We start from the raw sequence: 23,074 nt of genomic DNA, 5'->3' as shown, positions 1-23,074 counted from the left end.
ATCAGACACACACACGAATATCTTCAGTGTTCTCTTTCCTTGCATGTCTTTTTTTTTTAAAAAAGCAACCCTATAATATTCAAGTTACGTGTCACCATATGATATCATAGCACTGACAAAAAATGTAAACAAATATTTGCTGCAGAAATTATTGCCAGAAAAGAAACATCTCCAGTCATCATCAATGCCTACACATGCACACAAGATCTGTTTTTATATTTTAAGGTATCAGGATACTACATATACCTTTGTGAAATTAAATCATGGTACATTTTTTACTAAATCCTAAATTTCAATAACATTGAAATTCTGCAATACTTCCATATGAAATTAAAATACAAAGTGTCTTCATGAAAATGTTAAGTATAGACAAACAATTTATATTAATGTATTACATGAATAGAATCTCTGTACCATTAATATTATATTGGGTTCTTTCCATTGAATTTCATGGTACTAGACAAGTTGAGATCTTTAATATACTTTTTAAATATTATTCTCTCTTTTGCAATAGTTAAACTGAATTTCATAACTTTTGTTAAGGAACAATTAATTTTCTTCCATTTCTAATGTATTTTCATAGACAGAATAAAAACTATTTGAGAAATGCATTTTGATAGACAGGATAAAAACAATTTGGGAAACAGCTGTTGCAGAGATGGTCAGTTGTCTGGGTAAGATCAGCTAGGTGAAGTTAAAATGGGCTTGTGGCCATATAAAAGAGGAACATGTATAGAAATAATTTGAGGATATGGAACATGCTGTCTTTTAAGAAACAGTCAGGGTGACAGATACATGTTGCCTTCAAAGACAGAAACACATTCTTTAAAACAAAGAAAATTGCTTGTTTCACTTGAATTTAAGAGGAAATAAAAGCAGGTTAAATAGACAACCATATCTCCTATACAACTTATTTTAATAGGTGCTAGTGGAGAAGATAAACTGTCTTAAGGGTAGTTCTATTGGAAGGAACTACCGTATTTCTTTGATTCTAAGACACACTTTTTTCCCCATATAAACATCTCTAAAAATGGGGTGCGTCTTAGAATCGCGGGTGCGTTTATTATTTCTTAGAATCAAAGCTTTTTTTCTGTTGGTGGTACTGAAATTAGTATGCATCTTACAATCGATGGCGTCTTAGAATCGAAGAAATACGGTAATCCAAAATCACAGGTATTAACTCTACTTTTCTGTCTCCCTCATTACACAACAAATATGTGATAACAGCTTTAACATAATACTTTATTCAGAACCCAAGGAAATTAACAAAAATATGAAGCTTAGCGATAGTCATTTCAAAGAACACATATGACAAATTAATATATTTTATTTATTTTTATTTATTTATTGCATTTTTATACCGCCCAATAGCCGAAGCTCCCTGGGGTTCACTGTTCACATAATCAATGTGCATTCAAATATGGAATGAAATTACATACCTCTTTACTTACTTCTTCATATTTCTTAAAGTTTAATGGCACTATAGTAAGATTTGGGCAGAGTTTCTTAGCAATAAATCCAGGCATGGCTGCACGTACCCCAAATCTTCTAGCAAGATAATTTGAAGTAGACTTAAAGAGACAAAGACATAATTTAAAGTCATACAACAAAGCCATTTTGAATGAATTGTATATTATTGCTAGAATACAATACCCAGTTAGGTATGCTTAAGTTTCATTACTATCTAGAAGACTTCAAGTACCAGTAAGCACAGCAATTACATTCTTTCATATAATAAATATTATAAGCCAATCCCATATCTTTTCACACAACACATGAATGTATCTGGGCAAATGTAAAATCACTAAAAATATGATAAAAAGCAGGAAGAAAATGTCTGGGTTCAGACAACACGATAACCAACGGTGGTTTAAATAGTCGACAGTTGGTTATTTAACCCAGTGTGGGTCATTGTGTTGTGTGGAGGAAGTTTTTTTTAACCAACGTTTGGTTATTTGGCCGAAATAACAAACACAAATAACTAATGTTGTGCATAGTTAGCTATTTGAACCACCATCGGTTATCGTGTTGTGTGGAGGACACCATTGCTTATTTCCTTGTCCACCACTGGTTATTTCGTCAGCCACAGTCACAAGGCAAGAGTGGTCAAAGAGACGGCTGCTGCTCTAGTCCAGCTGGCAGCAATGGCTGATGGGATACAAGCGGGGGTGAGAGGGCAGGAGATGAGTGAGTCAACTCAGTGTGGACTAACAGTCAACTCAACATTGATCCTAACCCACACCATGTTTGACTATTATCATGTTGTGTGGGGAGTACACCTAAACAACTGTCAAGTTGATTATTATTCCACGGTTGACTATCGTGTTGTCCAAATCCAGCCAATGGCTACTTTAGCTGTCCTAGAGATTTAATTATGAAATGTCTAATCAATTATCTTGGGACCTCTTAAACAGAGTGTATATAAGAACATAAGAAGAGCAATGCTGGATCACTACAGAATTCTGTAAAACACTACAGAATTCACTACCATAAGATGTAGTAATCACCACCAATTTGGATGGCTTTAAAAGGGGGTTGGATAAATTCCCAGAGGAGAAGGTTATCGATGGCTACTAGTCCTGATGTCTGTGTGCAACCTCCAGTATCAGTATATACACCAGCTGCTGGGAAACATGGGAAAGAAGGTGCTGTTGTACTCGTGTCCTGCTTGTGGGTTTCCTGTGGACAGCTGGCTGGCCACTGTGTGAACAGAGTGCTGGACTAGATGGACCCTTGGTCTGATCCAGTATGGTTCTTATGTTCTTATCAGATATGAAATTAAGTGATTTATATGCTACCTCAAGAGGTTTTATCGTTAAAGGTGGCCTAAAATTAATTTAAAATAATGAATAATACTACCTTTTGTTTTCCAAGATTTAACCATCTAGATATATCTACCTGTACTGTGCCCAGTTCAAATCAGGGCCTGTACGTTGGTATTGGAATGATCATGCCAATGGATCAGACCATTTCTCATGCTTAGAGCATGAAAATTTAACACCAGAGTTCAAGACAGTGGATAATTTACTTTGTCTCAAACATGCAATGAAGGCAAAGAATGATACAATTCACGTTGAGTTTAGTCAAGACAAGTTTCAACTCATAAGATTATGACATTCTTGTACCCTCAAGGGCGGGATGTTGGACATGCCAATGTACCAGTAGTGCAAGTTGGATTCCTACCATATATTTATCACACTGTCACATAACTAGCTATAGTGTACACTGTTATGCATAACTTCCTCTTTATTTTTGATAGCTCAAACAATCTCCACTCCCCTTCTTCTGTGATTAGTGTTTCTTCCACATTATTGTTGATATTGTTTTAAGTAATCCAAACAAGTTTGATGGCCTAATTCCTATGACCAGTAATTTTGACATTGCCATGGTTTTGCAGCACTATATATATAGGCAAGTAGCTCAATGGAAGTAAAGTTATTGATGGTTTTGTGAAAACAGGAATCTTTCACATCAATGTGATGGAGTCAAAAATGAATGGTGCACAATATGTGAGGAATCTCCATGGAATGATAAACCTAGCTGAAGCAATACAGCATATGAAATGAGGTACATTTTGGGTGGTGACAGACAGCATGAAGAACCAGAGCAATTCCATGTTCTTTATTAGGTCACATTGTTTTTTTAGCAGCATCTTGGAGTCGATTAGCCTTGTGAGAGGCCCAGAGGGGATTGCTGGTTGGCATGTAGACAATGTAGACATTTTGAACACCTTAAAGGAGGATGAATCTGGCTTTTCTTGAAGGAATGGCTCTGGCTGTCTCCATGGTCACAAAATACCTAGCTCTGTGGAAGGGAGTAGAGTGCTTTCAGCTGGGGCAGTGTGAAAAGTGTCAACCCTCCCTTTGACTTTACATTCTGAAAGGGAGGGGGGAGCATAAGGTACTGGCTTAATTAGGGTATATAGTTGAGGAGGGCTGCCATGCCATTTGCCTTTGAGTCTCATCTTACTTCAGAAGGAGGTGTCATGTTTGTCAAGCCTAAGCAGGTCCAGAGTAGTCCTTTATTGTTTTAGTCTGTGTTTGTGTTTCCAACTGTTTGTACTTGGATTATTCTGTACCAAATTTTGCTTTGTAACTTCCAGCCTTGTACCAATTTGTTTTTGTGACTTCCAATCCCCTTTCTCTTCTTGTAAATAAATTATGTACCTTTTAAATCTGTGTTTTTTCCAGCCCGGGTCAGTTTTAAGTCCAATATTACTCTGCAGCTTGCACTACTAACTTTATTCTTCTCCTTGGCTCTGGGGAATTGAGGGAACCAGTTTCGGTTGGTCCCTGATCCGGCAGAGTTAAGGAGGCTAAGCAGTCCTGAGGAATCCTCCATCTCAGATGGGTAGCAGAGGGGGGTTGGCAACTTTCCATTAGAAGTAGTTCGTCTTTGAATCACATTGTTAGTTCTGTCTTCCTTTACAGACAGTAGTAAATATTTCAATATTCTGCATGCAATTAGGCATTTGATGATGCTATTAAAGGAAAGAAATTCTGCACACTGTTATGCAGTTTGAGGAAGCCCTTCCATAGTCAATAAACTAAAACATGATTTCCAAGAGTTCCCAAAGGCTTGTCAGAAGCAATCACAAATGTGAACTTACTGGGACCAGTTTCTTAGTCTTGATGAACTTCTGAAGAATTTAATTGCTTCAGACAGGGAAAGTGACTGGGAAGGTCACCTTCAGACAATCCAAAGTCTTCTTCCAGTCTTCCATGAATGTATAGCATTAATTATGGTACTTTATCATGGTACATTTAGAAAATGATTAAAGCTGATCATTCAGATATTTACAAAAAGTTGAAGCAGAACATTTCGTTGTGAAGTAGAATCAAGGACTTTTCAATGCTGTCGATCTCCCTGACATGAAGTGAAGCAAACAGTACAAAGATCCGAGAAGAGTTTTGAAGTTATAATTGCACAAAGTTACGTATAGATTAAGACAACTTCAAGTGTGTTTCTCAATGGTAACTGATCTATCATAAGTTTGAAACTATTTGTGACACCTTTTGACAAGTCGCAAATGCTGAAAAGGGCTATCATGAAACAGTAATAGACCGTGGATGGGAATGCAAACCAAGAGTTGTATGCAAGTAGAGTCAAGATTCATAAGTGGAAATTGTCAGTCATTATTTTCTTATGGAATATAAGAAAATATTATATCTTTCAGTCTACCTTACTACAACTGTTGTTGTGAGAATAAAATGGGGTGGGAAGTGAGGAAAGGAACCAGAATTTAGTATGCTGCCTTGAGTTCACTGAAGGAAAGGCAGGATATAAATGTAATAAAAATAAATATAATTATCTACTCTGAATTAACTGTTTGATTCAAATGTCTACTTACCACAACTTACAAATAAGGTACCTAGAAACTTTTAGAAAAATGACAAATATTCTTCTAAATTAAATCATAGAATCATAGAACAGTAGAGTTGGAAGGGGCCTATAAGGCCATCGAGTCCAACCCCCTGCTCAATGCAGGAATCCACATTAAAGCATCCCTGACAGGTGGCTGTCCAGCAGCTGCATCTTGAAGGCTTCTAGTGTCGGAGAGCCCACAACCTCCCTAGGTCATTAGTTCTTGTTTGTTTTACAATGTAGCAGTGTTCTTGTCAGGCTTTGATACTGTAACAGCTTGGCTGGTGGACAGCCCTAATACTAATAGCCAAAATACTGTAGATAAGTACGGGAACTCCATTTCCATGGAGAATTACCAAAGCCCAAGTTTAGAACATCTTTTAGAAATATGTCATTTACAGCACAATTCTGTGCTATCATGGTTACTTATGCATCTGGTGTTGTTGTTGTTGTTGTTGTAGCAAATGTTATTTTGCACCTTACCAACATACTCAATGATCCCACTGCTATGGGCTTGTCCTTCAATTCAGGATTGTCTCTCATTTCTACAGCAGCATAAAAGGCATCCATATCAATATGTACAATAGTACAGCTAAGATCACGGCTCTGATCCAATTCCATTGCAAGCTTATCCATCTGTGCATAAATAAATGTACAAAATTGGATAAAGACAGAGCAGCTTTTTTTTTTGGCACATTGTGAGTCTTAACAAAAATTTAGCCATGACTATACAAACAGTGCTAGCATTTTAGAAGCTATCTTAAGAGTGTTTAACACAAAAAAATGAATAGCGTAAAGAGAGATTGTGCCCTACTACATGATTTTCCCCACACCATTTCAATGCATTCAATTTGCAGTAGAGAGGAATAAACCTCATGGCAGCATCTAATCAATGTCCCAAGTCACTGAGGTTTGTTACATGAAGCGTTACATGAAATTCACCAAGTGAATTTCATCACAAATGGTTTCTGTAATAAAGTTTGTTTGTTGTGACATGAGGAAGTGGTACATGTACATATAGGAGTTGTGGTATGATTAACTTAGGGTGCAATCCTATTCCGATTCCTGTCAGCCTCTGAACTCAGAGGATGGCAAGAATCCTATGCAGAGCAGGAGCAGCACAAAAATGATCTTCGCCTCTGGGCTCCTCCACCACCACCCCCTCTGCATTTTAGCTAGATGAGAATTTTTGCCCATCTAGCTGAGGCATTGGGCAGCCTCCCCAGTCTCCTCCCCTCCCTGCCCACCAGCATGCCCCTTTCCCTTTCCCTCCAAGGTCATGTTTGCGACCTCGTACAGGCAACCAGAGCAGTTCCCTGTGCGCTGGCTACAAGAAGGCAGGGTAGTTGGACTTCATAAATAAATGTTTTAAATTGGTCTACACAAATTCACTTATTGACAATAAAGAACATATATTTGAAAACCAACAGTGTCTATATGGATATAAGACCTTAAATAATCACAGAAACGTAATAGCATTTGAAGTAAAAAAAGAACAAAAACAGACATTCTAAATTCTCTCCCACACTTTCTCTATTCTGTTTTCACTGCTCAGGTGACAAACTGTTATCTTAATTATGTTTTAAAGCGCTCTCAAAAGAAAGCATTATACAATAAAGCATATTAGAGAACAAAAGCATTACTCTGTAGTTTCTGTCCCTATTTACAAGATTTTATTCAGCTTAGGCAGTCAGGTTTATGGGGAAGGTATTCACTGATACACATTCCCACTCCCATAACAACAATAAATTCAATAACAATAGCTTCAATAGCTTCTGGGGTTGTTAAAGATGAAGGTCAGAAGATCTAGAAAAACCAGTTGAGGCACTCCAGAAGGTATGCTCCTGGAATTTATGCAAGAGGTTGATAAGATTGAGGGAGGCATGAAGCAAACCTATTTTTCTTTACTTAAATGGCAAACCCTTTGTCAAAAGTTGTCTTAACAGCATGTTTACACATGAGAGTATAGTGAGTTGTCTGAAGAATACTGTACTCATGTACTAAGGCCTGACCTATACAGACGTTTTAAAAAAGTAAAACCAAATAAATCAAGATTTTTCATAACTGAAGTGGTCTACACTGGAGGAATCTTTCTACCCCTTTTTTCTATGTGTCCTAGCCTTCCCAGCTGGATATTACCTGTAATTGTGCTTTTATGATTTGTTGGTCTGTGATTTTATTTTTGAGTTTCAGCATTTTTTCAATTCGTCTGTTAACTTGTTGATCTTTCTTAAGTTCATTTTCATAAAATTTAGAACCCTGCCAAAGAAATTAACATTGATTCTTAGCCTTATTTAGCACATTAGAGATTGATGTAATTCTTTTTAAGTTATAAAGGGCATTTGAAAAGCATAAAGGAGGGGAAATGGAACTAAACCCAAAGTGTTGTCAGACCAGCTCTTAAGAGTGACATACATTATCTTCATGTGATTCTGGTTTCAGTGACTGTGCTGCCACCTTCATTTTCTGCTGTTTAAGGGCACAATCCTATGCATATTTAGATAGAAATATGCCCTAAAACTCTCAGTGTCTCCCTGCAAGCCATGATGCTTGGAGTTGTAGGACTTATTTCTGTCTAAATGTGCATAGGATTGTGCCCTTAAACAGCAGAAAATGAAGGTGGCAGCACAGTCACTGAAACCAGAATCACATGAAGATACATCAAACATTAGCAGAAGATTGTGTCAGAATACTAACTATTACACAGAAAAATAGGTTTATTTGCATGAAGATGAAATATGTTTTGGTAAGCTATTTCATGCCACTGTGAGAAAGGCAGGGTAAAGTGCTACCAACAATTAACTAAAGTACTAAACTAGTGCAACATCATCAAACAACAATAGATAGATACTGCAACAGCAACACTGCAAGCAGAATTGCACCAATATTTAGGATTTGCACAGAAGGTTGCAATTCTAAGAATTTAAAAAAATGTGAAATATCCAATTGATTCCAAGTTGAGCTAGATCATGATGATGACTAGCATACCTTGCCTTCTACACTGAACAATGAAGTCATACTGGTAAAAACCCTGCACCCTTTATTGAGTGCAATCAATACCTATGAATAGCTAAAGCATTTGTGAAAGCTTATACAAACAAACCTTGGAGGCTTCCATTATGATTTTGTTGATCTTCTCTTTATCCAGCCCTTGCATTCCAGCTTTGTTATCATTGAGGCCCATTCTAAGCAGAAGTCCCTCTCTGGAAGAGGCATTACCTTTATTCTCATTTTCCATTGCACAACCAAGCGAACAGTTTCTCAATTCTTGCCCTGAAAAAGACAAACCGCATAGTTTTGAAAAGTGTACTGCTAACACTATTATATTACAATGCTACAGAATTATTATCACTTAAGCAGACCAACATCAAACTCTTTTTTTCTGTGAATAAAACTCAATTCCAATATGTTCAGCCAAACCTGGATGAAAATCTAAGGTCATATCAACATTTGGAGACAGGAGGCTGGTTCTAAAGAACTGTAGGCATAAACAAAATTGTCACTACTACTGTTCTGTGAATGCTTAGTTTGTGCAGTGTTGTAATAGATGGGCTTTAGAGCATGCTTCTACTTGTGCAAGAGGTTACACAAGCCTTTTTACAAGAACTTCTTTGGATAAAGGGTGCTTCCAGGTGAGGCTTTCATGGCACCATCACTGTGCCTCATTCACAGACATCTGGGGAACATGCAGACATCCTTGTCTTTTACACTTGTGACACTCCCACGTTTTCTTACTGCTTCTTTCAACTTTGTCCTTAATACAGAAAATCTGTTAAGGGGGAATAATGGAACAGCTACACAATGCCTTCTAGTTGTTAGTCTTAGGAGCCCTCCATCAAGAAGCACCCTTATACCAGTACAAGGTATAAAACACCCTTTCTTTCAGCAAATGGGCACCATTGGATTCAATGCAGTATTTTAAAGCAGTTGTAAAAAATACTAATCCATTGGATTTTACTCATTGCAAAAGTTCTACAGTGGTCAAATTATGGGGAAGTCTGGTTCTTAAGGAAACCCACAAACAACACTCACTGGTTCCATGCTCCCCACTGTAGCCTTCTAAAAACAGTAATGAATAGGGCTACCACAAAAGTTAAGGATACACTTTAAAAAGAACATTCGATACAGGTGCATCTGCTCATAAGTATCAGACAGAAACTCATAGCTTAAGGATCAAAATGAGGCATTTCTCACCTACAATACTCACCCAACAAAGTGAAAATAATGGCAACACTATTACAGGACCCAATAATACCATCCACAACTTTAGGGGTTCATATAACTGCTCATTGTTCAATGTGAAATATGTCCTCATTTGCCAGCATTCTACAGGCCTAATAGGCCAGTCACTAGGAAAAAGAATAAATGGACATAATGGCAACGTCTGGGAATTTCAAAGACAGATAAATTGCTTTAGTATAATTCATCAAGAGATTCTTATTTATTTACTTATCACACTATTATTATTATTATTATTATTATTATTATCATCATCATCATCATCATCATCATCATCCCGCCTTTTGTCCAATGCTGGGCCTCAAGGCAGCATTACAAAATATACATTAAAAACCTATAAATAGAAATATACAAAGTTAAAAATATGTTAATTGGCTCAGCACTGCAATGTTTGTATTATCACGCAAAGTTTTTAAAATAGCAACCATTAAGGTAATCATGACTGTAAGTACTTTTTGCATTGCGAATCTCTCAGGCAAGGCAGTTTACATCACCCTGCCCCCCAGCATGAGTATATAAATCTGCCAATTTCATGCATCTGATGAAGTGGACAGTGTTCATGAAAGCTTATACCACAGATTAGGAAAGGTAGCACCAAGCCCAAGAGGTCACCAGCATTATTAACGAGCAGTGTCAAGAAAGCAATTAGAGAAATGAAGGTTTACTTTAGAAATGGAAGTCATGCCCAAATGAGAACAAAAGGCAAAGAAACTTGCACAAAGGAGATGCAAAAAAACAAAAAAAAACCCACACCCATTTTGAGGAGCATATCACAAATAATATCAAGGCCAATGATAAAGAATTCACGAAACATATCAGAAGCCGGAAACCAGCTAGGGAGGCAGTTTGATCGCTGGATGACAATGGAGTTAAAAAGAGTACTAAAGGAGGATAAGGAGATTGCAGAGAAGCTAAATGAATTGTTTTCATCTGTCTTCACTGCATGAGATGTATAACAGATATTGGTGCCTGAATGGATGTTTTCAGTAAGGGAGTCTGAGTTCCCATAACTGCCACTTTATCCACTAAGTCATCTCTATTGGTCAGAATCTAGTCAAGGATATCCGATCCTCTAGTTCTTCCTCCACTATCTGTAGCAGAAAGTAATCAGCAATACACGCTAGGAATTTCTTGGAGGGGCCACATTTGGCAGAATTTGTCTTTTAACAGATATCGGGGTAGTTGAAGCCCCCCATTACTACTACATCGCACCCCTGATGAAACATTAGCAATTTGCTTTTCAAAAGTTTCATCCTTGTCTTTTCCTTGATTGGGTGGTCAGTAGTAGACTGCAACTACCATGTTCCTTTTATTCCTTGCCCCATTTATTTTAATCCAGATGCCTTCGATGGGCTACCAGGTTCATCCTCCTGTATTTCTGTGCAGGGATAAGTATTTTTAACATATAGTGTGACTCTGCCTCCCTTTCTATTTCTTCTGTTGTTTTTGAATAACTTATACCCTTCAATTGCTGTAGTCCAGTCATGGGAGTCATTCCACCAAGTTTCAGTTATACTTATCAAGTCGTATTTGCTTTCACATATTAAGAATTCAAACCCGTTCAGTTTGTTTCGAGTAGACATTAGTATATAGACATCAAATACCATGTGCTTTATAGTCTGGTTTAAGAACGTAAGAAGTGCCCTGCTGGATCAGACCAAGGGTCCATCTAGTCCAGCACTCTGTTCACACAGTGGGCAACCAGCCATCGGCCAGGGATGAACAAGCAGGACATGGTGCAACAGCACCCCCTCACCCATGTTCCCCAGCAACTGGTGCACACAGCCTCAAATACTGGAGAAGTTTTTTTAAAATATCCTTTTTAACAAGAAAAATAATAAATAAAGTATCTTTTCACAGCACCAGAGCCAGCGTCTCTCTTCTTTCGCACACCCATGTCCAGCCATCTTTTTTTGCTCCTCCCTCCCAAAGAAAATAGCTCCTTTTGTGCCTTTTCATTTAGGGTTGGGATCTTTGGTCCCCCATCAATTCTCAACTCTGCATCCCCAATTCCCTTCCCCAAATATCTCTATTTGCAATGGTGCTTTCTTTCCAGTCACCTTAAAAGAATGTTTAATTTATTTAAAACATTTGTATCCCACAATACAAATGTTTTAAATAAATTAAATAATTTATTTCATTATATCATTAAGATCTCAGGGTGGCATACAGATAAAAGCAATAATTGCTTTTATTATTATTAATAATAATAATAATAATAATAATAATAATAATAATAATAATAACAACAGCTTGCTGAAGATAAGTGCATAGGATGGGAAGTAAAAAGCCTGCATGAAAGCACCACCTCTTCCTGGCTCTGCTCCAGCCTAGGCTCAGAAGGCGCGTGGAGCGGGTGTAGAACAGGCTGGGCTAAGCAGAGCCACTTCTTCTTCCATAGAATTGGAAGCATATCACCTGCATCACCTGCTGGTACAGCAACTTAAAAAGTCAAATTCCTCTCAGGCTTCCCAACCAGTGGAATTTTCTTATTGCCCAGCACTACCCAGAATTGCAATTTGCAGTTTGTTTCGCTCTCAGACTACTAGCGCCCATGGCGAAATGGACCTTACACTAATTAAACAATAGCTTTCCTTTATTTTTGAATATATCTTTCACCTTTAGCACCACTGCTAAAACATATGCCATAGTAGCATAATTAACTGAATCTTGCAAATAAACCAAATTAGGAAGGCTAAACCATTCCAGCAGGCTGTAATGGAGGGAGATGAGCATAGAAGCAGGGCCATTACATCACCCCGGCTGAAAGACCACACACCTGAAGGCTCCTCCTTTCTCAATTATCATCTCCAGCAGCCATTCCAGCAGACTTTACAGAAGATGAGAGAGGACGCAGAGCCATTCTATCAGTTCTGCTGAAAGACTACTCAGAGTGCAATCCTATGCATGTGTAGACAGAAAAACGGCCTACAACTCCCAGCATGCCCAGAACCTGCCATGTGTTGTAGAACTTTTTTCTGTCTAAATATGCATATGCCTTTTCTTTTCCCTTCCCCATTCCTTTTTCCTTGTGTGTCATGTAATTAAGATTGTGAGACTAAGGACAAGGATTGTCTTTTTTTACTGACTTTATCTAAGATACTCCAGAAACCTTTTTGGCTAAGGAGTGGGCTAAAATTACTTTAAATAAAACAAATAAGTGTGCTGAACTGCTAAACTTTCATAACTTCCACAATGGAACAAAGCCCTATTTGCCATGTTAACAAAATTGATAAAGCTCAATACTCATTACATTATTTATTAAGAACTTTTGTACTGGCTGAGATTATTCAATCAATTATCTATTCTTCTGAATTTAATGTTTTTGATTTATTCTTAATATGGAATATAATATTCTGTACATCTAATATCCCTTTTCTAAAGAGGCATCCTTAATATTGGTAACAATGGATTTTAGCAAAATATTTAAGATTCACTCATTTCAGCAAAAGATGTTCACCAAATTAGGTTATGAAGCATCAGGTTTTCCTTCACCTCCCCACTCCCCTAATCCGTGCTCCTAAAGATTGGAAGTATTGAAAAAAGACATGTATCTGCTTGTAGGGCATATAATCCTTCTGTAACTATCAGGAGCATTCTTTCCAGTCACTGGAGCTTTGCAATTTAGAAGAGCACTAGTGGAACACAGGATTCTTGTCAGTTTCAATCTCCTGCTGGTTTGCAAGAATAGTAATACTGACAAGGAGAATGGTGTGATTAGTTTGCATGTGCTCAGGGGCTTATGAGGCTTGGCTTGCCATAGGCTTTTTCAGATTAATAGCTAAAATCACAGCATTGTTATAGCCTTTGTTTTACAGGACTAGCAATGACAGCAAATGCAAATATCTTACCATTATAGTGCAGTACTGAATATTTTTAAATCACATTTATGACCTAGTTAACATGAAATGCTAGCTACAATTTTCCGCAAATGGCCAAAACTCTTAACTTTGATAGGCTGTGGGTCAGACAGATCACTCAATAACATTAATCCAGGCTAGGGTTTTTTTCCAATCATGACAGATAATTTTGGTTGCACCATAGCTGACAACAGTTTGAATATGACTCCTTTAGGTTCACAGAAAAATGGTTAAAATATTGAATGGCATACAAAAACATGGAGAAAATCTTAGTTTGCAGTTATAGGGTGAAATCAGACTTAAGATGCTTTAGGAATAAGAAGATTATATGAAAGTAGCCACAAATAGGTAACTGGAATTTATGAGTCTAATAAGTAAAAGAAAAACAAAGGACGGCATCCAGAGAAATGCATAAGGAAGTAGATGAGTAGAAAATGATTTTCCTGCCCCCTCCTCGCCAACTGGGCAGCCCCACCAAAAAGATTGTCTCTAGGGTGGGGGAAACTTGCTGAATCAAATGAGCAGTGGCATGGGCCTTCCATGCATGAATAATGCATTCGCCCAATTTTCAGCAATTCATCCCTTCCCACCCAGCCACATGTTACAGCCATCTCCACTCAAGGGGGGCCCCTTGATGACAAATCTTGATAAAATAGTTAAGAGCAGAGACACCACACTGACAACAAAGGTCCGCATAGTTAAAGCAATGGTATTCCCCGTAGTAACCTATGGCTGCGAGAGCTGGACCATAAGGAAAGCTGAGCGAAGGAAGATAGATGCTTTTGAATTGTGGTGTTGGAAGAAAATTCTGAGAGTGCCTTGGACTGCAAGAAGATCAAACCAGTCCATACTCCAGGAAATAAAGCCAGACTGCTCACTTGAGGGAATGGTATTAAAGGCAAAACTGAAGTACTTTGGCCACATAATGAGAAGACAGGATACCCTGGAGAAGAGGCTGATGCTAGGGAAAGTGGAAGGCAAAAGGAAGAGGGGCCGACCAAGGGCAAGATGGATGGATGATATTCTGGAGGTGACAGACTTGACCTTGGGGGAGCTAGGGGTGGCAACGGCCAACAGAAAGCTCTGGCGTGGGCTGGTCCATGAAGTCAGGAAGAGTCGGAAACGACTGAACGAATAAACAACAAAACAGGAAAGTCACCTTCATCAGGCATTTCTCTGGATCAAACACAATGCGTCCAATTTTAATATAGCCTCTTCATTTGTTTTCTAATTGATAGTGGCATCCACAATGGCCATGACCTGTAGACTTGCATGGTTTGAATCTATCCAGCCATTGATATGGAAGTACTGAGCCACTCCAATCCTGCCAGTAGTTTTCTGCCACAGAAGTAAATGAAGCAGTTTATTTTATCCCAATCAATTCAATGGCAACTATTCATTCTTATGTAAAAAGCAGAACCTCGGAGCACTGGGTGATAACAGAATGAAGACAATGCATTATATCTCTTCCCCAGTAGCCCCTGTAATATACTTGACCCCCTGACTGTCATAATTACAGATATTTCAGTACCATATAATATACACATTTTTAAAAAAAACTTAGGAGACATCCCTAAGTGCACAGCTACAAGACTAACAATTATGTAATTTGCTCAGTAATCGTCAGGGGTGCAACTGTAAAACAAATGTGTAATTACCCTCTAACCTAGGGCAGTATTGTATGTTGTGATTACTATAAGAAACATAACTTTGTTTTCTCTACCAAATGAGTCAAGTATAGAACTCATATATGTATCTATATTTGCAGGTAAACACACATATTATTATTATTATTTATTTATATAGCACCATCAATGTACATGGTGCTGTACAGAGTAAAACAGTAAAACAGTAAATAGCAAGACCCTGCCGCTTAGGCTTACATTCTAATTAAATCATGGTAAAACAATAAGGAGGGGAAGAGAATGCAAACAGGCACAGGGTAGGGTAAACAGGCACAGGGTAGGGTAAAACTAACAGTATAAAGTCCAAACAACATCAAGTTTTAAAAGCTTTAGGAAAGGGAAAGGTTTTTAGCTGAGCTTTAAAAGCTGTGATTGAACTTGTAGATCTCAAATGTTCTGGAAGAGCGTTCCAGGCGTAAGGGACAGCAGAAGAAAATGGACGAAGCCGAGCAAGGGAAGTAGAGGCCCTTGGGCAGGCGAGAAACATGGCATCAGAGGAGCGAAGAGCACGAGCGGGGCAATAGTGTGAGATGAGAGAGGAGAGATAGGAAGGAGCTAGACAGTGAAAAGCTTTGAAGGTCAACAGGAGAAGTTTATATTGGATTCTGAAGTGAATTGGAAGCCAGTGAAGAGATTTCAGAAGTGGAGTAACATGGTCAGAGCGGCGAGCCAGGAAGATGATCTTAGCGGCAGAGTGGTGGACAGAAACCAGCGGACTGATGTGAGAGGAAGGAAAGCCAGAGAGAAGAAGGTTGCAGTAGTCCAGCCGAGAAATAACCAGTGCATGAACAAGCGTCTTGGCAGAAGAGACAGACAAAAATGATCGAATCCTGGCAATATTATACAGGAAAAAATGGCAGGATTTAGCTACTGCCTCAATATGAGGAATAAAGGAGGGCGAGGAATCAAATATAAAGCCAAGACTACGAGCTTCCTTGACTGGAGTAAGTGTAACATCATTGACAGTAAGAGAGAATGAGAGATGAGGAGAAGATTTAGGAGGAAAAACGAGCAATTCAGTCTTTGCCATATTAAGTTTCAAACGACGATGCAGCAGCCAAGCTGAGATATCTGAAAGACATGCCGAGATATGATCGTGAACATCAGGAGAAAGTTCCGGAGATGAAAGATATAATTGTGTATCATCGGCATACAGATGATATTGGAGGCCATGAGATTGAATAAGATTGCCCAAGGGCAACATGTATAAAGAAAACAACAACGGGCCAAGCACCGAGCCTTGCGGAAACCCTACTGAAAGGGGAAAGGAGGAAGACGAGCTGCCATTAGCCAACACGCTGAAAGAGCGACCCGCTAGATAGGAGGCAAACCAGTTATAGACAGAGCCGCAAAGTCCAAGGTCATGAAGGGAATCTAAGAGAATGATCAACCGTGTCAAAGGCTGCAGTTAGATCAAGGAGAATAAGAACGGAATAAAGGCCTTTCGACTTGGCAGTAAGAAGATCATTGGTGATCTTAGTAAGGGCTGTTTCAGTGGAATGCAAAGGACGGAATCCAGATTGAAAAGGATCCAGAGCAGAGTTACTAGAAAGAAAGTCAAGACAACGAGAGTAGACCACACGCTCCAGGATCTTTGAAACAAAAGGCAACAAAGAGACAGGTCGGTAGTTAGACAGAGATAGCCTATCAAGAGTAGGTTTCTTGAGAATAGGAGAGACTGTAGCATGTTTAAAAGCAGAAGGAAATGAACCAGAGGACAGAGAAAGATTAATAATATGAAGCAAGGAAGGGAGGATAGCGGGAGTAAGATTAATAAAGATGCGGGAAGGAATCGGATCACGAGAACAAGTGGAAGGCTTCGAGGAGCGCAGTATTGTAGACAGTTCATCAGCTGAGACCGAAGGAAACGTAGAGAAATTTGCAGGAGGAACTGACAGATGAGGAACAGGAACTGGAAGAGGAGCAGAGCTGGCCAGATCAGAGCGAATAGTTTGGATTTTAGCATTGAAAAAAGAGGCAAAGTTATTAGCAGACAGAGAGGCGGGAAGAGATGGTGGATTAGGCTTCAGAAGAGAATTGAAGGACGCAAAGAGCCGCTAAGGATGCATAGCATTTGACTGGATCAGCGTTGAGTAGTACTGCTGTTTGGCCAATGAAATGGCAGAGGAGAAAGAGGAGAGTACAAATTTGTAATGGACAAAGTCCGCCCAGTCCCTGGTCTTACGCCAAAGGCGCTTAGCTGCCCGGGAACAAGAGCGAAGGTAGCGGAGGAAAGAGGTGAGCCACGGTTGGGGTTGAGAAGGGCGAACTATCCGAGTTGTAGATGGAGCAAGATACATGCCTAGGAAATTTGGCCCAATCAATAAGAGCAAGGCTACTTTTCCCTCTCAAAAATGTTCTGCCAGTTACTAACATTTTCTTATTAAAAATATTAATTTTGGAATAAAATTGACTAGACCAGAAGTTGACCAGTATAAGGTCTAGACAACTTCACCTCTCTGAGCTACAATGGAAAGTTGCTGCAATTAAGTGAACATCTATTCTTCCTACTCCTTCCAACCACAAGGCTCCTGCTCATCCTTCATTACCAAGTTACAAATATTAGATTTAAATCTGCAACAGTAATTTGTCCTCATTGTTCTGTACCTATATACTCATAGAAATTTTTATCCAACCCTTTGGAAGCAATCCCATGTGAGCCCCCTGTCGTCGTCCCCCCCCCCCCCAAAGACAGTATCTGGCGGAACATAGGGTGGTTCGGTTTCTGGACTCTGAGGTTGGAAACAGGGAACTGACCATACTTCTCAGCTACATTTTCACACTCAAAAATGGAATGCAGAGACACAAAAAGGAGGCATTCCTGGGAGTGGGGAAGAGACTGGGGCAGCAGCCATACTATGTTTCCTATGGCTGCCCCAGCCTTCCTCTTCTTTCAAAGCACTTTCACCTGTCTATCAGAAATACAGGACAGCTGGACAGCAGAGGAGAAGATTGCCTCCACACTCCAGCTGCCATGCATTGGATACCCAGCAGCCTCTGACTTCAGAAGCTGCCAACTATCTTCATAGGACTGCACCCTAAGTCACTAACAAACAAAAAAAGGGGAAATTCAAGTGTCACTTTAAATACTACATCAGAAAGCACGATGCTGTAACTATCCCTGAAGGATGCTTTACAAAACTCTCCAAGTAGAAATTTTGCAATATTACCAGGTAACATATATCATTCCTATATATATATATATGTAAGTCTCCAAGTATTCGGAAGCTAAAGGGTAACAAAAAGGGGAATTGTTCTTCACTTTCTTGTGGCAACCTTTAATAAAATCCCTTATCCACGTTTCTTATTTCGCAAAATGAATTTCTAATATTCTAATCTGTTGTTGCTGCTTTCCTCTGAACTGTTGCCAGTTTGTCTGCATCCTCCTTAGGTGTGGCAACCAACACAAGAGTAGTTCCAAAAAAAGTTATGATCAAAGCAAAGTAGAAAACTGTCACTACCATATTTTGTCTAAAAAAATTAATGAAACTGTCAGTTTACTAGGTCTTTTTTCTTTCATTTAAAAATACAACTTTTGGTTTGCCCTCCTCTAGTTTTTATCCACCTTTCAATTTGATCCTTGCCATAGTATTGTGTATTCCCTTCTGCTTTCCTGTTTATATGAATATTATATGAATAATATTGCTTCCCTCTTCTAGAAAAACTTGTGTTAATGTTTGGGATTAAAAAAATACTCCAATTTTGAGGTAGCAAAAATATTTTTCAAATCCATGTTCAGTGGTACTGAAAATACCCCAATAAAATGTTCCAACACATTCACGGAGGGATGTACACACAGTTTTTAGACCCACTGGGAAATTAACTAAGGGTGTAATCCTATGTCCCCTAGACAGCATCTGGGGGACATAGGATTTTTCAGTTTCTGAGATCCAACATCGGAATCAGAGCTCTGACCTCAAAACCCAGAAGCTGTGCTTCCTGGAAATAAGTCCCATCAAACTCAATGGGACCTACTTCTGAGTAGACATATAAGATTGTACAATAAATGTAATTTTTAATTTTAAAAAAATCTATTAAAGAACAATATTCCCCTCCATTACTTAAAAAAGAATATTCCAGAGTGCAAGCATTTTCCCACTACAAACTAGTAGGAAAATATAATAGTGCAAAAGTTTTTTCTTCTTACATTGTCAGGAAGATAGTTAGAAAATTAAGACATATTATCATTATAATCTTCCTCCTTGTCCATTAAAAAGAACCTATTTGGGGTGCAATCCTGCCTGGATACCCATCAGCTTCCCAACTTGGAGACTGACAGGCATCCTAAGTAGAGCAGGAAGATTTCTCCCACTCTGCATTTTTGTTAGACTCTGGGGAGGGAAGGAGGCTGAGGAGGGCTGGGGACAGCTCACAACCCCGCTTAACCAGTCCCCTCCCACAGAACTGCCATCTTTTTTCTCCTCTTTGAAGCACAGGTCCCTTTATGACTCCTGGATCCGAGATTGGAGCGCTGTCTCTGACCTCGGATCCAGGAATCTGAACTATCCAATGCCACCCCCACCACCCCCACACTGTCTAATGGCCATATGATTGCTCTCTCACAGGGTTAATTTTATTGGAAGCAGAAATAATGTTTATTTGCAGCTAGTTTGAACAGAGAACACAACTCCAAATATTATGGAAACACAAATCTGCAAATGATGAAGACTTCATCCTACATCTTACATGCATGCTAACTAAATCCTATGCTGTTGACCCTCATCACTAATATAAATGTAACTGCTGCTTTTTGCAAATATTTTCCCTTCATGCCCAGTGCTGTTCTATGACGGAGGTTGGAGGAGTAAGGAGGGACCACAGCTCAGTCGAAGACCACCTACTTTGTAGGCAGAAGGTCCCAGGTTCAGTCCCTGACATCCCCTGGTAGGGCAGGAAAAGCTCTGCCTGAAAACCTGGAGAGCTGCTACCAGTCAATACTGGGCTATATGGACCAATGGTCTGACTCAGTATAAGGCAGCTTCCTCTGTTCCTGTGAGAGAAACACCACTCGCTCCCATCATTTCTAATCCAACCTATCAAATTTATTTATTTATTTAATTTAATTAAAACATCTGTATCCCACCCTATATCCCTAGGTTCTCAAGGTGGTGTACAGATAAAATCATGTAAACAAATACACACAGCTAAAAAGTATTAAATTATTAACAAATTAAAACCAGATTTTTTTAAAGCAATAAAAATAATTAAAACTATGTGTGACCATAGAGAATTTAGCCCTCAAAGATTTTGATAAAGAGCTATGTTTTAACTTGGCACTGAAATGAAGCCAGTGTCATCACCAATCAGGCCTCCAAGAGAAGGGTATTCCACAGCTGGGGTGTCACAACAGAGAAAGCCCTCTCCCATGTCCAAACATAATGCATGTCTCACATTGGTGGGACGCAGAGGAGGACTTCTCCAACAGATCTCAAATCTCAGGCAGGCGTGTGTCTCCCTCACACCCTCTGCCAACTTTCTGAAAGTAATGGGATGCTACAAGGGGGCAGCATAATCACGTTTTCAGATTATGTGTTAGAACTATCACACATTCATTGGATTCAATATTTGCAGACCCTCCTTTTTCAAACAATGAGATAGTTGGAATTTGTTTCACATAAAGAAATATAAAGAATACAAGAGTTGCTTTGCTAGGTGAAATCAAAAGGGACATGTAACTCTTTAACTGTGTGGCCAGCCAGATTATGTAATGGCTACAGCCTCTTTTCTAGGTGAACCACTGGTTGGTTGGATTGCAGTGTGCCCATAGATGAAAATCAATTTGAGAATCTGTGTTCCAGATAAAGTCTGGAAAGTAGGATTCACAGGCTGCAATGAAACCCCTGAGCAAATTTATTTGCCCCCATTGGGCCTACAAGCCATTGCACAAGGTTTACTCAGCTTTATTCGTAAGTGAAATAGTTTTCAAACATTGCTAGAGGTGATCTCTTTCCTGTTGGTTTGGATGCAATGCTCTGATCATAGCCAGGCACATGAACTGTTCTTAACTGATCGCTAACTTGTGCATTTCGGGTCCTTGACCTGAATAACGTCTGGGTTGTTGCAGCCCAAAGTCACCACGTTTCTCACCCCCACAACTATCAACATCGCAAAATGCCCTAAGTCTCAAGTTAACTTCTCTCACGTAGACCGAACCATAACAGCAGCAACATCAGTGCTAGCCTTTTACAGAGCACTGCTACCCATGTTTACTCGCAAGTAAGTGCCACTGAGATCAGTGGGGCATTCTGTCAAGTTCACGAGACTGCAGTCTTCGTTTCCTTGAGGAGGCAATTGCAGCCCCTTCCTCCCCTATACACGTTGCCCGACACCCCACCCCTCCCTATACGTGATTAAACAGGTATAAAGCTTCATTTGTGAGGAGAGCCTCTTTCACTTCCCTTCGCCGTTTTGTGTGTGCGTGGGGGGGGGGAATCCCTCTATTTACACTCAATTTCCTTCAGGATTTCCAGGATTTTCAGGATTTCCTTCAGGAAAAGACGCTAAAAAGGCGAGAAAAAGAAGTGCAAGCCGGACACAAACCCAGCTTCTTCCTAACAAACGACAGAGCAGCCACAAGCTCCCCACCAACAGACACACCTCAGTCTCAGCTGCTTCACCAGCCCCGGTTTCCGCAATAATTAAGCCGCGCCAAAATGGCGACGAAGTTTTGAAAAAAGGAGAAATGACGCCAGGATTTACGAAGCCCACCCAAAACTACAACACCCAAGAAGCCCAACGAACGTAAACGGCCGCCGAACAATTCTGTTCCTCCTTCCCACCTAAGCCTGCCCCATTTCCCAGAAGGCATTGCGCTGCGAGACACTCCGTCCCAGAGGACTACACTTCCCAGCATACCGTTGTACTAGTCTACACAATATGGGAGGAGAGTGTGACATGGGCTTGGCAAATAGTGGCCGAGAGCGAACTCCATGAGTAAGATGGCGGTCGTAGCGATAGTGCTGCTCTGAGAGGAAGGGGAGGAAAAGGAAAGGGGGAGACGAGCGCTCGCCCCGCGGTGTGGCTGCTTCAAATGGTCGGGGCTGCAAGCGTGAGCTGAGGGGTGGGGAGAATTTCGGGAACTGCGGTCCCGGCGGTGGCCAGAAGGGGACAGACAGGAAAGCTGCGAAGGTGGCTCAGGCTGGGGCGGCGGTAGCAGCAACAGCAGCGGCGGCGGCGGAGCCCCGAGGAAGAGAGGTGTCACTCAGGTAGAGCGAGCCGCTGCGGTCTCGGCGTTTCGCGGCTCGGTGGCGAGGGGCTGAGGGACGCGTCTCCATGTCGGACAACCAAAGCTGGAATTCCTCGGGCTCCGAAGAGGATCCCGAGACCGAGTCCGGGCCGCCTGTTGAGTTCTGCGGAGTCCTCAGCAAGGTAAGAAGCTCCTCCGTTCTTCCCTTCTAGCTGAGGGGGAAAGAGATTGGGGGCGGGGGGTGGGGTATCCATCTGCCTTACCTGAGCTACTGAGGAAGTGGGCAGCTTCCGCCGCCCCCCTTTTCCTTCGCCGTTGCTGGGGTACTTGCCGTGGGGAGGCGCAGTCATGCGCTATCCTCTGCAAAAGAAGCGCTGGGCAAGCCATGGTGGGAGCCTGACGTTGAGTCACTCCATCTGCCCACCGCCCGGCTGGCGTCGGCGGCCTACGATCCTGACCGCCTTTCCAGGGAGTGGGAGAGCCCCCGCATATCTCTTCTTCCCCGCCGCCTACTCAGCGAACAGGGTGTGGGGGGAAATAATAAGCAGCGCCCTATAATCCATTACCACCGCAGTCTGGGTGGGCGCTGGGAATCCTTTTATCCTGGTAGGGATTGCCTGAGCTTCAAAACGAAACGTTACCCCTTCTCCCCCCCTCTAAGCGGAAGGTATCCAGCCCTTCTTGTGAATGTCTCTTTTAGTAATTCCCTGGAGCCCACCCACCACTACCTTTATTTTTTG

The 23,074-nt window shown here is 40.4% G+C and overlaps 2 protein-coding genes across 5 annotated transcripts in view; one reads left to right on the top strand and one right to left on the bottom strand.

The window, feature by feature from the left end:
* Positions 1-22,663, bottom strand: part of POLK (DNA polymerase kappa) — a 40,888-nt gene extending 18,225 nt beyond the window's left edge. The window contains exons 1-6 of one of the 3 annotated variants that reach the window (XM_063127939.1): positions 22,598-22,663; positions 9,572-9,713; positions 8,468-8,637; positions 7,504-7,623; positions 5,848-6,000; positions 1,440-1,571 (exon numbers count right to left, since the gene is read on the bottom strand). In XM_063127939.1, the coding sequence (XP_062984009.1) occupies positions 1,440-1,571; positions 5,848-6,000; positions 7,504-7,623; positions 8,468-8,602 (540 nt within the window). In that variant the 5' untranslated portion in view covers positions 8,603-8,637; positions 9,572-9,713; positions 22,598-22,663. Of the gene's footprint in view, positions 1-1,439; positions 1,572-5,847; positions 6,001-7,503; positions 7,624-8,467; positions 8,638-9,571; positions 9,714-21,745; positions 21,828-22,597 lie in introns of those variants that run through there. The other 2 variants (XM_063127938.1, XM_063127940.1) reach the window with 2 other exon arrangements.
* CERT1 (ceramide transporter 1) overlaps positions 22,082-23,074 on the top strand; it is an 82,125-nt gene continuing 81,132 nt past the window's right edge. The window contains exon 1 of one of the 2 annotated variants that reach the window (XM_063127942.1): positions 22,082-22,516. In XM_063127942.1, coding sequence (XP_062984012.1) covers positions 22,421-22,516 — 96 coding nt within the window. In that variant the 5' untranslated portion in view covers positions 22,082-22,420. The remainder of the gene's footprint in view (positions 22,517-23,074) is intronic. The other variant, XM_063127941.1, reaches the window with a different exon arrangement.

This window comes from Elgaria multicarinata, chromosome 6, assembly GCF_023053635.1.
Source record: "Elgaria multicarinata webbii isolate HBS135686 ecotype San Diego chromosome 6, rElgMul1.1.pri, whole genome shotgun sequence".
Lineage (NCBI taxonomy): Eukaryota > Metazoa > Chordata > Lepidosauria > Squamata > Anguidae > Elgaria > Elgaria multicarinata.
The sequence above is the reverse complement of the archived record's forward strand: the minus strand, read 5'-3'. Positions and strand labels throughout refer to the sequence as shown.